The sequence below is a fragment of the Dipodomys merriami genome, unplaced genomic scaffold (genome assembly GCF_024711535.1).
Source record: "Dipodomys merriami isolate MVZ:Mamm:240054 unplaced genomic scaffold, mDipMer1.0.p SCAF_3, whole genome shotgun sequence".
Taxonomy (NCBI): domain Eukaryota; kingdom Metazoa; phylum Chordata; class Mammalia; order Rodentia; family Heteromyidae; genus Dipodomys; species Dipodomys merriami.
In genome coordinates this window covers 58,132,196-58,145,801 of record NW_027204492.1, presented here as the reverse complement: position 1 = coordinate 58,145,801, position 13,606 = coordinate 58,132,196, and the positions used below count along the sequence as shown (strand labels likewise).

At 35.7% G+C, this 13,606-nt stretch overlaps 1 protein-coding gene across 1 annotated transcript in view; it reads right to left on the bottom strand.

Annotated features, from left to right (window-relative positions):
* Hdx (highly divergent homeobox) overlaps positions 1–13,606 on the bottom strand; it is a 122,246-nt gene that overhangs the window by 49,976 nt on the left and 58,664 nt on the right. The window contains exon 4 of the mRNA XM_070040122.1: positions 6,158–6,211. Coding sequence (XP_069896223.1) covers positions 6,158–6,211 — 54 coding nt within the window. The remainder of the gene's footprint in view (positions 1–6,157; positions 6,212–13,606) is intronic.

The following is a 13,606-nucleotide window of genomic DNA, read 5'->3' as shown; positions in this document are numbered from 1 at the left end:
CGTTTTTCTTTTTGCTTATGTGGTGCTGAGGAATCAAACCCAGGGCCTCAGACATGCAAGGCAAGAGCTCTACCATTGAGCCAACTTCCCAGCCCAGGAGTACATTTCTTATCAACCATTGCTGCCTCCTTCCTATCCTTTCCCATATCCAGCCCCCCATCCATATACCCCCTTTCCCTTCTCCTCCACCCCCCCTCCATGCCCCCTGCCAAAGTTGTAAAGTTCATTTTTCGACATAACGACTTGTATATCTCATTGTTGCAATGGGAACACCCGTATCCCTATTTAAACAATTTGTTTTTTCCCTTCCCCTCCACAAATTATACCAACATCAAATACAGTAAAAGCAGGGGGGGGAGGGACATACAAAGCAACAAAGAAATCATCTTATAAACATGTTAGAAACAACCACACGAAAGTAAAAAAAACATTTGAGTACTTATCTTGGGGTTCATTTCACCTAACATCAACATATCTGTCCTTTTCTGCTTGTCTCAGACATATACTAGTTATTGCAAATAAGGGAAACCATGGGACCTATGTTTCTTTGGGATTGGCTTACTTCACTTAATATAATTTTTTCCAAGTCTTTCCATTTCCTAACAAATGGGGCAATGTCATTCTTTCTGATGGAAGCATAGAATTCCATTGTGTATATATACCACATTTTCTTGATCCATTCATCTACTGAGGGGCAGTAAGGTTGGATCCATATCTCAGCTATGGTAAATAATGCTGCAATAAACATAGTTGTGCTGGTAGCTTTAGTATGGTCTTGTTTGTGATCATTTGGGTAAATGCCCAAAAGTGGGATTGCTGGGTCATAGGGAAGCTCTATGTGGACTCTTTTGAGGAACTTCCATACTGCTTTCCAAAGTGGTTGAACAAGTTTACACTCCCACCAACAATGCAGTAGGGTTCCCATCTGTCCACATCCCCTCCAGCATCTGTTGTTAGAGTTCTTAATTATAGCCATTCTTACTGGGGTGAGGTGAAATCTCAATGTTGTTTTGATTTGCATTTCTTTTATGGCTAGAGAGGTTGAGCATTTCTTCATGTGTCTATTGGCCCCCCTTCTTTCCTCTCCAGAGAAGTTTCTCTTTAAGTCTTTAGCCCACTTATTTATTGGGTAGTTGTTTCTTTGAGGATTTGTTGTTGGGGATTTAATTTTTTGAGTTCCAATTACATTTTAGATATGAAACCCTTGTTCGTTGTATGGCTAGTGAAGATCTTCTCCCAATCTGTGGGCTTTCTATGGATCTTGCTAGCTATGTCCTTTGCCATGCAGAAGCTCTGCAATTTCATGCAATCCCATTTGTCCAACCTTTCTTTGATTTGTTGTGTTTCTGGGTTTCTATTAAGAAAATTTCCGCCTGTGCCAAGGAGACCTAGTATTTCTCCTATTCTATCCTGTGATGTTTTCAAAGTGTCAGTTTTAACTCCGAGGTCTTTGATCCATTTGGAGTTGATTCTAGTGCAGGTGATATATAAGGATTTAGCTTTAGTTTTCTACAAGTAGTTAACCAATTTTGCCAGCACCATTTACTAAAGAGGCTGTCTTTCTTCCATTCTATTTTTTTAAGCTCCCTTATCAAAGATTAGATGGCTATAGGTCTGTGGGTTCATTTCTGGGTTTTCAATTCTATTCCATTGGTCCTGAGGTCTCTTCTTGTGCCAGTACCAAGCTGTTTTGATTACTATGCCTTTGTAGTAGAGTTTGAAAATTGGTATTAATATTCCTCCAGCACCATTCTTTCTGTTAACGATCGTTTTTGATATTCAGGGTCTTTCATTGTTCCATATGAATTTTTGGATTGCCTCTTCTATTTCCTTGAAGAATGAGATTGGAATATTGATAGGTATCGCATTGAATTTGTAGATAGCCTTGGGAAGTATTGCCATTTTCATGATGTTGATCCTTCCAATCCAGGGGCATGGGTTTTTTTTCCACTTTCTAAGTTCTGTTTTGATTTCCTTTTTAAAGTTTTTAAGGTTTCGTCATAGAGGTCCTTTACATCTTTGGTTAAGTTAATTCCTAGTTGTTTTATTTTTTGTGGGGCTATTACAAATGGAGTTGCTTTCCTAATTTCAGCCATGTTTTTCTCATTGTTGGCATATAGAAAAGCCATTGATTTTTTTGGGGGTGGGGTCCGGTTGTGGGGTCTGACGTCTGGGCCTGGGCTCTGTCCCTCAGCTCTTCAGCTAAAAGCTAACGTTGTACCACTTGAGCTACAGTGCCACTTCTGGCTTTTTTCTTTTTGCTTATGTGGTGCTGAAGAATCAAACCCAGGGCCTCAGGCATGCAAGGAAAGCGCTCTACCACTGAGCCCTTTCCCAGCCCCAAGCCATTGATTTTTTTTTAATTGTATTTTATTTTATTTGAGAACATACTGTACAGGGGGGCTACAATTACATGGGCAGGATAATGCATACATTTCTTACCAAGCATTGCAGCCTCCTCCTTTGTTTACCCTTCACTTCCCTTCCCCGCCTCCCCCCTCCCCCCACCCAATTTTACCCCCCTCCCCCCACCCAATTATACCCCCCTCCCCCCCCCCCCACCGACATTGTAAAGCTGGTTTTGACATGACATTTTGTACTTCTCATTGTTGCAACAGATCCACCTGAATCCTTAAACGACTTGTTTGTCCCCATCTCCTCCACATGTTATACTGACATCAAATATAGTGAAAGCGGGGGTTACACTGTGGGGGAGGGACATACAAAGCAACAAAGAAATAATCTTATAAATGCGTTAGAAACACATGATTTTTGAGGGTTAATTTTATACCCTGGTAGTTTGCCAAAGTTTCAAATCAGTTTGCGTAATTTGGGAGTAGAGTCCGTGGGATTCTTTAAATACAAGATCATGTCATCTGCAAAGAGGGAGAGTTTTACTTTATTTTTCCCTACTTTGATCCCTTTTATATTTTCATCTTGTCTTATTGCTGTAGCTAGGCATTCTAATACTAAATTGAAGAGGAGTGGAGATAGTGGACATCCTTGTCTCATTCCTGAGTTAAGAGGAAATGGCTTTAATTTTTTGTTATCTATTTTTATCACCTTTTATTCTGAATCATATAGAGTTGGACATCTCATGAAATTTTCACATAAGGACACTTAAAAATATTCTTGCATGAAATGCTCAAGCATTTTCTTGGCAAAATGATCTTAAAGTGTAATTTTATTAATTATATTTGATCTAAAATGTATTTGTTCTAAAATTTATGATTGCTTAGGAAATGAACTATTTGCTATAAAATAACTTCATTAAAAAATGAAGGATTGGGCTGGGAATGTGTCTTAATGGGAGAACGCTTGCCTAGCATGCATGAAGCCTTGGGTCAATTCCTTAGTACCAGATAAACATTAAAAGCTGGAAGTAGTGTTGTGACTCAAATGGTAGAGTGTTAGTCTTGAGCAAAAGAAGCTCAGGGACAGTCTCCACAAGTCCCAGGACTGCCAAAAAAAACCCCCAAAGGAACAGCATCATTTTTATCCATCACCAACGAATAAAGAATGAGCTATTAGTGTATAGAAAGTGCTAGATACTGATCAAATTTCTCAGTAACTAAGATTTTGAGGCATAGATTGATCCAATCTAAAATAATGAAAAATTAAAATATATTATTGTAAAATAAGAGTGAAATTGAATGACCTGTGTACTTTATGTAACATTAAAAAAAATATCAGGACTAGTCATATGGCTTAGTGTTAGAGCACTTTGTTAACATGTGCAAGGCCCTAGACTGGATCTGTAGCACTGTGGGGGAATATAGCTCATTTCATTCTGCTAGCAGTGAATCTGCTAATTTTTTTTCGAGCAATGTCTTGATAAGTTGTCCAGGGTGATTTCCAACTCCAGGCTGAAGTCAAGTGATCGTCTTGCTTCAGCCTCCAGGTAGCTGAACCTCTAAGTTTCTGCTACCATATCTGAGATGTAAGTTCTTACAAAAGAAAATAAGTTGTAAAATGATCATTTGGGAGCTACATCACCACAAGAGGATCAAAATTCATGCTTCTATTCCATTTTTCACCAAATGAAGAATCAGATTTAAATGATGTTTCAAGTTCTGAATATGTTATGTATTATTTTGTACTAGTCTTTGTTTTTACTAATTGACTCTATTATTATAATTGACTCTGTAATAGACACCAAACACTTCAATATGTGAGTTTGAATTATCCAATAGGTCAACAGTAAAATGTGAAGCATGCATTTGGTAAAGAGAAAAAGTGATATTCTGCTGGAATGTATAAACAATAGCCCATTCTTTTAATGTCTATTTACAACTTCCTGTAAAATTATTTTTTTTGCAATACTGATATTTGAATTCAGTGCCTAATTCTAGTGAGACAAATGCTTTACTGTTTGAGACATGCTTCTACCCCTTTTTGCTTGTGTTATTTTTGAGATAGAATCTTACTTTTTTTGTCCTAAGTAGACTGAATCATAATACCTCCTATTTAATCTTTTGTCTGTATTTGGAATGATGCGTTTATGCCTCCATGTAAAGCTTTTTTTCTGTTAAGATGGGGGAGAGGTCTCACAAAGTTTTACCTCAGCTCAACTCAAGCTATAATCCTCCAATAGTAGACTCTTCAATAGCTAAGATTACAGATATGAGTCAATGATGCCTTATCTCTGTAAACTAAATCATTAATTTAAATTTTCTTAAACTTAAAAACTGTACATGTTGCCGGGTGCCAGTGGTTCATAGTTGTAATCCTCACTACTCAGGAGGCTGAGATCTGAGGACCATGAGTCAAAGCCAGTCTGGGGAAGGAAAATCTGTGACACTTTTTTCTGTGTGTGAAAATACCGTACAGAGGGGTTACAATTACTTGGGCAAGATAATGAGTACATTTCTTATCAAGCATTGTGGCCTCCTCCTTTGTTTCCCCTTCCCATCCCTTCCCATCTCTCACCCACTTTTCCTGTGATTAATTGTAGATAAGAGTGTCTCCAATTAATCACAGACAAAGCCGGAAGTGGCGCTGTGGCTCAAGTGGTAGAGCGCTAGCATTGAGCTGAAGGGCTGAGGGACAGCACCTAGGCCCAGAGTTCAGGCTCCATGACTGGACCCAAAAAACAAAAACAAAAACAAAAACAAAAACAAAAAAGCTAACTGGTTTAATAAAACACTTTTTCTAATATATATATATATATATATATATATATATATATATATAATTAAGATACTGTACAAAGGGGTTACAGTTACATGAGCAAGGTAAAGAGTACATTTCCTATGGAGCACTATTACCCCCTCCTTTGTTTTTCCCCTACCATCCCTTTCCTCCCCACCTCCCCAACTTTTCCCTCCTCCAGCCAAGCTGTAATGTTTGTTTTCAACATAGTGTCTTGTACATCTGATTGTTACAATGGATCAACGTATATCCTTATTTAAGCATTTTGTTATTTCCCTTCCCCTACCCAAATTAGAAATATATATATATATATATATATATATATATATATATATATATATATATATATAAGATGGAGGGCACTGGAATAAAATACAATGTAAATAGAGGTTATACCATGGGGAAGAACATACAAAAGAAACAAAGAAAATTGCATGGTACATTATAAATACATCAAAAACAACAACAACATAGATAAAAAAAAACCTCTTGTGTCCCTATCTTGGGGTTCATTTCACTTAGCAACATCTTATATGGTCATATATACATACCTTTTGACCTTTTCTGCTTGTCCTAGACATATACTAGTTATTGCAGATAAGGGAAACCATGGGACCTATATTTCTTTGGGCCTGGCTTTTTTTTCTTTCTTTTTTTTGGGGGGGAGATCTGGTTGTGGGGTCTGAACTCTGGGCCTGGGCGCTGTCCCTCAGCTCTTCAGCTCAAGGCTAGCACTCTACCACTTGAGCCACAGTGCCACTTCTGGCTTTTTTCTTTTTGCTTATGTGTTGCTGAGGAATCGAATCCAGGGCCTCATGCATGCAAAGCAAGCATTTTACCACTGAACCACCTTCCCAGCCCCCAGAATACATAAATATTTTAACGTCAAAATGTTCTTTGAGAAAATTCAATTTAATCAAGGTTATGTTTTTGCTAGTTTTTTCAATGGCATTCCTACTAATGACATGAGGAAACCAACTTGTTGCTTTAAATAAAGATTACTTACTGCTCTTTTTCTAGAACACCCTGTAATCCAAGGCACAGTAAGGTTTCCTGAAATCTGTGAAAACAACAAATGGAATCTCAGTAAGGTTTGCATTCATATTTTTGGAACGTTGATCAACACCAAATAATTCATATACAGTGTTAAGATAGGCCTGCATTCATAATACATTCCCCAAATAAACAACATTCTTTCTTTAATGAAGTCCACAGACATAAAGATCTTCCTTTGTGGAAAAAGATTAGAAATGATGTAAAAATTTCTTTGGAAATTCAAGGAAATTCTTAGAGCATCTTAAGGCTCTGTATTTGCTGGGGCTCTGCTGGAGTTTGGAAATCTATAGACATAGGATGATTGAAATGGAAATTCGGTGCTTACCTCTGTGGAATCTTGGAAAAAGTTGCAAGCACTATAGACCGGTCACACTTAAAAGTAGAGCACTACTACAAAATGAAAGATGACTCCATAATGAAAAGTGTATGCTATAAACTACTGAAGCATGTTGCTTTCCTTTACTTTGAAATATCATCACTGAGTAAACTATTATTACCACAGGTGCTTTCTTTATAAAAATCTTAGCCTACAATGCAAATGACTGAGACAATTTTTATCAATATTCAGGCCACATCAAAAATCTATTCTCTATGTTGTCTACCTTTTATTTTAAAATGGTAAATTGTACATTTTAATGACCTTTTGATTTAAATAAAGATTTTTTGTATGAATAATGTATGACTAAAACAAATGTAGATGAGAGTGTTGAAATGATTACATTTATAGTTATAACATTCTGCTCCTTATTCCTTGATAAGTAAAATGTATTTAAATCTTTTCCAACATTTTTGGGAAACTACTAGAAACTATGTGCTCAAATATAAAATAGTTGTGTACTTTGCAAGTATATTCCATCATTTTTGCAACAGTGAAAAACTTCATTATCAACACTAAATATAGGAATGTAACTATAAAAGAACAAGTTTTAAGCCAGGCACTGATGGCTCATGCCTGTAATCCTAGCTTCTTTCCTGAGTAGGAAGCTGAGATCTGAGCATCTTAGTTCAAAGCTTGCCTGGGAAAGAAAGTTTGTGAATCTCTTATTTTCAATTAACCAGCAAAACACTGGAAGTAGAGTTACAACTCTATTAGCTCAAGTGATAGAGCACTATCCTTGATTAACAAATCTAAGGGATAGCATCTAGGCCTTGAGTACAAGCCCCTGTACCAATACACATACGAAAAAGAAGCAAATTTTATTGGACATCTTCTTGCCTAGGTACATCTGCAATATTATTGAATTTGCAGAATCTCCATTCAAATTTTAGATAAATTATTACTGTGCCTGACCACTAGAACTGCCAGTTTCCTTTGATTTCTGAATATACCAATATGCAAAAATCGTACTTTTATAGATAGGCTAAAAAGTATTTTACTTAATGTAAAACATCATTTGAATAGAAAGGCAATGATTTTAGTGTAAAGAGATCATAACAAAACGTGAACAGTTGATTTTCTTCAGTGATGAACCAAAGGTAATAAAATGATTTCTTCTGAAAAATTCTTTTTAAAAGACTACTTTCTTTTCATTTCACAAATCAAGCTTGGGGTCAATTGCTTGTTTAGTCAAGCTTGCAAAATCAGTTATTAGCTTTAATGAAGATAAATCTGCCAAGGTATCATATCTTTTTTTAATACTAATAGATATACCCAATTCTTTTGAATTATTGGTGCACATATTTCCATCCATTAGTGGGGATAAATCAAAAAGAGCTACAGAGTATTTCTAGAGAAAATATGCCAAAGCCATGGACTTGCAAATAAAACAAAACAGAGCCTCAAACTAGTAACTACTGAAAAGTTGCGTGGCATTTAAATGCTATCTATGCTCAACTAATCTCTAACATTTACTTCCAATGTATTCTTAATTTCCTGGCACAACTCAGGCAGAATAGTTGAATTTTTAAGTCTCTCTTTTTTTCTTTACAAACAAGTGTTTCTCCAATGTTGGGGAGTTTTTATTTGGTACAGTATTGAAGAGAGGTTCTCATTCACTTGAATATATAAAATACAGTAATCAAATGAGAAGGGCAATAAACTTCTCATTTAAATGATATTTCAATTTTAAGCATACTTTAGTCTGGTTTGGAAAATTGCAAAAGAATCTACAAGAAGACAAGGCTGATTTAACAAATATTTTAGAACTTACATTCCCAAATTGCTGTATGCTTCAAAGTAGAAAATTTAGGATGCTATGAACTCATTACAAGGATATTGACATTGTTGAGAGCATTTTGGGAACTTTTGGAATTGTCAGTTCATACCTCATCCTGAGATTCTGTCTCATTAAAACCAGATTGAACATTCATATTATTCACTAAGTGTGTCTCAGAATGAATTCTATTTTCCAAAATCAAATTTTTTCCTCAAATGATGATGATTTGTCACCAGTGAAACCATTTAAAAGAACCCCACAGGCTTTTAAAGCAGTTGTAAAAGAATGTCAAAAACGTTTTGGCAAATTGAACATTATTAGCATAAGTATATATTACTTTCTAAGGCAACTAATTTGAATTCTTTTGAAATGTCTGGCAGATTTCTATTCTATATGAGGTGCTGTTTCAGGTCCTACAGGAAATAAAAAGATAGGACAAACAATCTCCTGGAGGGAAAGAATCATGATTTGAGAGGAAGAGATAAGACTGGAACATGAATAACTTTAATACAAAGAACTATGATAAGTGTCATAGTGGATGTACAATAAATGAAGCGCAGTACGAGTTCAAACTACGGTAAAATCACACCCCCTTGAACCTTAAAAAGCGAGTAAACTTTTGAAGGACAGGATTCAAAAAGAGACACAGTAGAGAATAAAAGTTTGATTGTATTACAATAAGTGGACAGGATATGTTTGATGAATCATCAGTTCAACTAACACTAAAGAAAGGTTGGTGTCACTTTGTAGAGGACATGAATGCCACAAACACCTAAATCTTATTCTGCAGTGAATGATGAGCTATGGAAGGTCTCAAGAAGATGGGCTGTAGGGTCTGAATTGTATTTTTGTATATTAGGAATTTTAACATGCCTTGTGTATAATAATGAATGGAAGAAGTACAGAAACTTTATAATAGTTTAGGCAAGATGTAGTCTAGACTTGAAACTGGGGTAGAAAATAAGCCATCTGATGGAGTATCACAAAGAACTTCTTACTGTCAAGAAATATGTGTCTTATGTCTAACATTGTATTTATTAAAGGATGTAACACATTTATTTGGATATAGAATAATATGGTATGTATAGGCTTTTAAATCCAACTTTAACGTATTTGTTTCATGTGAAATCATGCTTATACTTTAAGTAGACATTTTATATCAAACCACTAATTATGCATTGTATGTATTTAATATTCAGTGGTTGTACACTTAGAATAAGACTAACACAAAGTTAGAGAATTTTTAGATAATTTTTGCTTTCTTATACTTCATATCATTCAGTTGTTACATAATATGATGCTGCTGTAACAATCAATCAAACATGGATTCTATATATAAATATAAACATGCATTTGATTCAAGAATCTCTCATAAAGACAATGATGCAGTAAGCTGGATATCCAATTTAGGAAATTTTAGATTAACTTCTGAGTCTGATAGCGCTATTATGTGAAATATACTGCATTTTATGTGAAGCAGGAAAATGAAAAATTCTATTAATTAACATTTTATTAGACAGAATTTGATTAACTGAAACAATCAGGCAATAACTGGGTCTATGATCAAAGTTCAGCAGCCAGAGCATCATAAATCAGTTTTAGATTTCCATCCTTGTTTTGGTATTAGTTGAACATCAAAACCTATCAATCATTCTTGTTAATCAGCAAGGTTTCCTAGGTGTTTTTCAATTATGAGGTGTAGAGTACAGAGAACACTGCTGCATATGTGATAGCTAGTCAATAAATATTTGTTGATTGATTGAATTAATTTAGACATTCATTATTCACTGGCTATGACTTTCTGAAATGCAATAAAAGGAAATATCTAAGAGAAATTTGTATGGAGTAAGAAACTGGGGGAAGGGGAGGGAGAGCAATTTTTTTCTGGTTGAGAATAAGAGGTACTGGATTACAGATGAAAAGATGAATACTTATTTGAAAAAAATCCTTCTTTCTTTCCTTCGTTCTTTCTTTCCTTCGTTCTTTCGTTCTTTCTTTCTTTCTTTCTTTCTTTCTTTCTTTCTTTCTTTCTTTCTTTCCTTCTTTCTTTCTTTCTTTCTTTCTTTCCTTCTTTCTTTCTTTCTTTCTTTCTTTCTTTCTTTCTTTCTTTCTTTCTTTCTTTTCTTTTCTTTCTTCCTTCATTTCTTTCTTTCACTATATCTCTGGAAAAGCCTTGAGCATTTAGATTATATTTATACATCACTTAAAATGCTAACACTTTTAGACAGATGACATACTGTTTTTAACACATGAATCTTTCTTTTATTTAAGTCACAGGAAAATAGTGTTTAGAATAGTTTATTAACCTGAATTGTTTCGCGAGTTCTGGGGCTTGAGCCTGGGCACTATCCCTGAGCTTTTTTTGCTTAAGTGTAGCATTCTACCTTGAGCCACAGTACCAATTCTGGCATTTTTTGTTTATGTGGTACTGAGGAATCAGACACAGGGCTTCATGCATGCTAGGCAAGCACTCCACCACTAAGCCACAATCCCAGCCTGAAAAATATATTGCTATTAACAACCAAGATGCTACTTGGAATTTATTTACTCCTGCATAATTTATTATTTAAATATTATAAGCCAAAATTAATGCCAAGGGAAAATTTTTTTTTGGGGGGGGTCCGGTCGTGGGGCCTGAACTCTGGGCCTGGGCGCTGTCCCTCAGCTCTTCAGCTCAAGGCTAGCGCTCTACCACTTGAGCCACAGCGCCACTTCTGGCTTTTTTCTTTTTGCTTATGTGTTGCTGAGGAATCGAATCCAGGGCCTCAGGCAAGCGCTCTACCACTAAGCCACCTTCCCAGCTCATGCCAAGGAAATTTAAATTCCAATATTTTTCAAAGACGATATAAAATATACTCAGAATATGCTGGTTGCTAACTAGTAGCTCTCATTTGTAATCCTAGCTACTCAGGAGGATCACAGTTCAAGGCCGGAGCAGAAATGTTTGTGAGAGTCTGATAAGACTCTCAGCAAACAGGAACAAAGCTGTGATTCAAGTGGTGGAGTACCAGCCTTGAGCAAAAAGCTAAGGATAATACCCACATCCTGTATTCAAGTCCCAGTACTAGTACACAGAAAAGTAATAGTATAAAATTACAAATTTGAATTTATTCAAATTTTATTTTCTAGAACATTTCAGAGTATTATCCAATTTTGTTCACATAAAATGATAGACATTTGAGCCTTGAGGAAAAGAATTGAAGAAAACATGATAAGATAGATATATCATATTCTTGGATTGGTAGAATTAATACTGTCAAAATTTTCATACTTGCAAAGGCAATCTACAAATTTAATAAAATACCCTTCAAAATACCAATGTCATTCTTCACAAAGAGAGAAAGCAATCTTGAAATTCATACGGAAACATGAAAGGCCTACAAAAAGCCACAGAAATCCTCAACAACAACAACAATAACAACAAAACCAATACTAGAGTTTAAATTATACTGCAAAGCAGTAATAACAAACAGCTTGGTACAGGCACAGAAACAGACCTGATGGGTAATGGAACATATTAGAAGATGCATAAATCAACCCATTAACCTAGTCAAGTGATTTTTTAAATAAAGGAGCCCAAAATACACACTGGAGAAAAGATACCTCTTCAACAAATGGTTCTAGGAGACCTGGATGTACACTTGCCGGAGACTAAAATTGGATCCCTGTCTCTAACCCTAGACCAATATTAATTTAAAGTAGATCAAAGGTCAAAATATAAAACTTGAAATACTATGGGATAAAGTAGTGGAAACACTAGAAAACTTACTGAGATAGGCAGCAAGTTCCTCAATAAAACTCCAGGGTTCAGCAAATAGAAGAGAGCACTGACAAATATGATTGCATCTTTGCCAGCAATCCATCTGAGAACGGTAAAATAACAAGAATATTCAAGGAGTTTAAAAACCTAAAGCATGAATCCAAGTATCCATGACTCAAATCTGTAATCCTAGCTAAACAGAAGGCTGAGATCTGCGGATTATGGTCTGAATCCAGCCCGGTCAAGAAAGCCCATGAGACTCCTATCTCCAACAAACATCAAAAAAGCCAGAAGTAGAGCTGTGGCTCAAGTGGGAGACCTCTCTCTAGCATTCAGTACAAAGCTCAGAGACAGCACATACACACACACACACACACACACACACACACACACACACACACACACACACACACACACACACACACACCTCTCACAGAATCAATAAATCAAATCAATAAATGGACAAGGGAGCTAAACTAACATTTCTCAGAGGAAGAAACTGAAGAGCCAGTAAATCATAAAGAGAAGCTCAACTTCCTTTCTCATAAGGGAAATGAAAATCAAAACAATATTGATATTCCACCTAACTTCAGTCAGAATGGCTATTATTTGGGATACTGACAACAACAAATTCTGGTGAGGATGAAGGTGAAGGAAAGTGATCCTAATAAACTATTGATTGGTATGTAAATTAATATAATCAGTATAGCGATTCCTCAAAAATTAAAAGTAGAACTACTCTATGATTCAGTGATATCACTAATGAGCATTTATCCAAAAAAATTACAAGACAGGATCCAAGAAGAGAACCTCCACAGTCATGCTCATTGCAGCATAATTCACAATAGCCAAGTTTTGGAAACTGTTGAGATGTCCTACAACTGATGAATGCATAAAATATTAGATAGATAAGATAGAGAGATATACATACATGCATATATACACAAATGGAATTTTCTTCAGCCATTAGGAAGAATGAAATCATTCTATTTGCAGGAAAATAGATGGATCTAGAAAAAAATAATACTTAGTATAGTAAGTCAGACCCAGAAAGACAGAGGGCACATGTTTGGCCTCATATTTCCATCTTAGACTCAATATACAATCTCCAATGTAAACAGACACAGAGGTAGGTGCATACACACACCATCAACTTGACTACAGTATATTCAGGAAACACTATGGTGCAAATCCTTTGAACAATTAACAGACAGTTCGACCAAATGAATATTAGGAAGATCAAAGCAAGTTTTAAATGGGAGGGATAGTAGGAAGAGGGTGAATCAATGGAAAAAAGAACAGTGGATAAATACAGTCATAATACTCAATGTATGCCTGTGAAAAAGAAAGTGAAAAAGTTGATATCACTGGTGAGGAAAGGGATAGTTAAGAAGGGGATACTGTTTGAGAGGATAACTCTGATTAAGATGCACTGTACCCATATATGGGCATGTTGATTTGTAACCCTTTTGTACAACAATTT